This window comes from Juglans regia, chromosome 9, assembly GCF_001411555.2.
Source record: "Juglans regia cultivar Chandler chromosome 9, Walnut 2.0, whole genome shotgun sequence".
NCBI classification, from domain to species: Eukaryota; Viridiplantae; Streptophyta; class Magnoliopsida; order Fagales; family Juglandaceae; genus Juglans; species Juglans regia.
In genome coordinates, this window is record NC_049909.1 from 11,714,363 (window position 1) to 11,718,719 (window position 4,357).

The 4,357-nt window shown below is 32.7% G+C and overlaps 1 protein-coding gene across 1 annotated transcript; it reads right to left on the reverse strand.

Annotated features, from left to right (window-relative positions):
- On the reverse strand, positions 1–4,125 carry LOC108989082 (spermidine synthase 1-like). The gene is made up of 9 exons (XM_018962566.2): positions 3,793–4,125; positions 2,441–2,517; positions 2,182–2,304; positions 1,595–1,699; positions 1,396–1,468; positions 1,186–1,260; positions 871–1,066; positions 554–683; positions 1–457 (listed from the first exon to the last, which is right to left on the reverse strand). The coding sequence occupies exons 1-9, from the start codon at positions 4,100–4,102 to the stop codon at positions 320–322; spliced, it is 1,227 nt and encodes a 408-aa protein (XP_018818111.1). The 5' UTR covers positions 4,103–4,125; the 3' UTR covers positions 1–319.
- Between the last annotated feature and the right edge of the window lie 232 nt (positions 4,126–4,357).

Here is a 4,357-nt window from a genome sequence, read left to right on the forward strand (position 1 = left end):
TATAACTAATGGTGGCTCCCAACGGGAGCTGAGAGCAGTGGGCGTAGAAGCGCCCATAATAAATTGTCATGTGGACTACATATAGGGATAGCATATATATAAATTGCAATAATTTGTTATTTTCAAGCCAACCATATTGCAAATCAATTGGTAGTGCTAGCAAATCTAACTTTTAGAAGAATACAATCGAAACATAATCATGATGTCCGATTGAGTTGGGTGGAGATTATTGTCGGACTGTGTAAATCATGATGGCACAAACAATGCTGATAAAGGCAACTTGCTTCGATTGTCTGGTTGAAGATCTAGAACTTGATGATCACTTATCATGTAGAGAGCTAAACGACATTGTAGTAGTTGTTGTACCAACCCCATTCATGGTGCGGCCATTAATTAGTTGGGAGTCAATCATGATCTTCTTAGCAAAAGATGGCAAGCAAAATGAAGCGGAATGTACCTGAAAGGGAAAAAGATGATCAAACCAATATTGTACTAGATTTAGAAGGAGCACATGATCGGTAAAAGGTTGTATAAATGGAGGATCAGGACCTACCTCTGAGTTGTAAAACTTCAATGGAGTTTTTGCAACCCCATAACTCTCATTTGGGTCTATTGCGTTGATCGGAATCTTGAAGTTCACCGGCGGCCCCTCCGTGGAACAAAGCAAGAAACCAATAACCCCACTGACATGAAAATGATCATACTGATCTATTAGATGTATATTAGAGTACCGAACAAAGTTTATAGTATATATATCTACATTAAGTACTCTTTTACAACTATTTTACAATTAATTAAAAACGAATTTCATATCATATAAAGTTGTAAAATAATTATGAAAGAGTTATAAGCTAATTATTTTATGTATACCTGGGATATGCAGGAACAATTGTCCATGCATATTCGACCGAGCCTCTAAATATTTGTCGACATTTAGTGACGAGCATTCCAATGTCAAGGGATCCAAACCAAATGCTCTCTGCTTGAATGCACAGCACTCCTCCTGGGATGAGTGCTTTTGCCACCAATTCAAGGAAAGAGGTTTCAAAAAGCTCATGATCATGCCCTACATGCACATAATCATTATACATATTCATGTCGTATCAGAAAACTCTACTTTTGTCAAAATAATTGATTAGAAAGGCAGAAAATTGACTCAGAGAGAGAGAGAAGAGAGAGAGAGACTTATTGGGTCGAAGGCGTCCACAATTATTGCATCATAATTTCCTACTGCATTACTACACTCCAAAAATGCAATTCCTGCATGCATATATGCCCGGCAAAAATAAAGGGATAGCTAGCTAGCTGTTAGATACATGCATGCACAAGCACAAAAGGAACCTAGCTAGCTACCAGATCCAAGCTGATATTACTTGAATTGTGCATATTAATTACCATCAGTAACATGCAGTGAGACACGAGGATCATCATATCCAACTGCAATATCTGGGAAAAATCGCTTATACACCTGAAAACAAATTCAAACCAGAATTAACCATAACAGTACTGATCAAGCATGGTAGTCTGGAATATATATTATTATATATATATATATATATAGTTTAATGCATGGGAACTGATGATCTGTACTTACATCAACCAACATTGAGTCAATTTCACAAATATCAATCTGCTCAACAGAAGAGTGGCGAGATATTTCTCGTAGGATACCTCCATCTCCTCCCCCAATAAGCAATACCTGATCCATCGAGATGAAAATTAATGGAGTAATCACACAGGTGCATGCATGAGATAGCAATGCAAATTATCATTCAGTTTGTATCAATACAATATTGGAATAAATGTTATTCTAAGATCACTTCTACACCACACACAATTCACATGAAATCATCTTATTTGTAATATTTAAATTTTAAAATTTATCTTTCAAATCAAATTACGCATATAGATAATGTGTGGTATAGAGGCCTTAGAATAGAAAAGCAATACTACTACTTTTTATCTTAGATCTTCTTATTATCTCCGTAATACTTACTGATCAACATGCGACGCATATTAAGTTAGCTAGATTCATATGTTTATCGCTTAAATTTATATATATTTAAGTACCGCATTATCAGCACACAAACCTTTTTGAGTAGAAATAATATAACCTAAGATAAAGAAATGCATTTCTCATATTATATAGTACTTAAAAGGAATATTATCTCAAGTAAGTACCTTGTTTGGATTAGGAATAGAGCAAAGTGGAAGGTGGGTCATCATTTCTTGGTAAGAACATTCATCCTTCTCTGTAAGTTGTAGTGCTCCATCGAGGACAAAAACCTTGCCATAGGCCGATGACTGCATTGATCAGTAATAATTATCGAAGCTATTAAAATTCAAAGATATATAGTCGCATTAAACACATGATGCATGCATGCTGCTTTTGCATTATTATACTGATGAAACTCAAAAACTTGGTAATTAAAGAATATACCTGGAAAACCATCATACTTTGGTATTTGGACGATCCTTGAAACAGAATTTTCTCCACCTTTAGAAAGTGTGCTTGTCCTACAATATATATACATATATATATATATAATATTTGTTATTATGGTCCATTATATATAGTGCAAGCAGTAGTGGAACATAAAAGATTCAAAGCAGAAGTAATAGCTGGGCAACCTTTGCGTTGAACTGATGATCGATGATCATGATCGATCAACACGCATGCGCAAGATCATTTACATGTCTAGATCTTCACCATTATGAGTGCATGCTTACTGAATCCAAAAATAAAGAACAACCAAAATAATAATAATAAACTATTTTTTTTTTCTTAAATTTTGTTTTGTTTTGTTTTTTTTGGTGTATTATTTTATATACAGGAAATTAAGGAGTGGGATTACATATAGTTGATGGTGCTAATTAATTAGAGGAGCCACATGTATTTACAATTTCTAATTGAGTAGTACTATATGTATTTACAGTTTTACTTATAAGACTCATTTTGTTAGTTTTTTTTTTTTTAATTTTAAATTTTATAATTTTCAACGTATCAATAACTGACATGTGGAGAATAATTTTTTTATAAATTTTTCTTAAGTACATTTAACATTTTTCATTTCTCATCACTAGAGCAAGCATGCACAAAAAGCTAGAACACCCACAATGTGATGATGCAATACTTTTGGAATATCGATGGTTTGTGTACGTACGTGCGCCGCATGTTAATTTGTATAAATATATATATATATATATATATATGAGAGAGAGACCAAAGTCAGAAATGTACTGCAATTAATTAGAAAAATCATTAAAAAAAATATTACTGATCTAAAGATCATCTAGTTAAGGTTAATTAACATGAAAATGGTCTTAATTAACCGATACTATCCCATAATAATTAATACCACTACTACTATTTTCTGACTAAAATATATATATGACCATGTATGTGTGTGTATATATATTACATGCCCTACAATAATGAAGGCGCATGGACATTTTTTATTTATTTTTTGAATATTTCAAAGTTCTCAGTTGAACGGAGATCGATTTCTATTTTATGGACAAAAGCGAATTTCATTATGAAAGAAAATTATCATGATAATGGATATTATAACTGATGATTAAGTGTATATATATATATATATATAATATATATACATATATAATAATAATAAAAAAAAAAAAAGAATTTATAACTTATAAGCTGTCTGAATTCGGCTTTGTATCCAAAAACAAGGATATATATATATATATATATATATATATACACACATATAAATGCATATAAGAAATTCTCAGAACTTCATGATCAATGAAAGTGAAAGTACTGATCACCTGGCCAAATTGGACAATGCTCTGCAAACCAACCAGGAATCCGTGGATGTTTAAGATCATGATCATGATCATGATCAGCAGAATCTGTGCTGTCCGATAATAAATGATGATGATGATCAGAAAACTGGTGAGCAGCAGAGACTCCATTTTCACCATTACAGACCACAAGAACTCCATCTTCTTTTGGAAACTTGGGGTACAAATCCATAGAGATTGAGGTAGAAACATGAATGGTAGTTGTTTCCATCTTGAGCTTGGTTTGCACATGAGTTCTCTTGGTATCTGCCATCTGTATCTGATATGCTTGCATACTCAATTTGTTTTATGGTTTGCCTTTTTATATGGCATTTACCTATTCTTGAATCTTCCTTTCTCTCAGTCGAATTAATATATATATATATATATATATAAATATATTATATAGACACACACACACTGCCCCAATTAACTGGCATTCCATGTGGCTAGTAGCTAGATATAGAAATCTATTGGCCTCTTTGGCTTAAAAAAATAGGTCATACTCTCTCTTTGTTTTCTCCCATGTGATATCTATGATGATCCAATG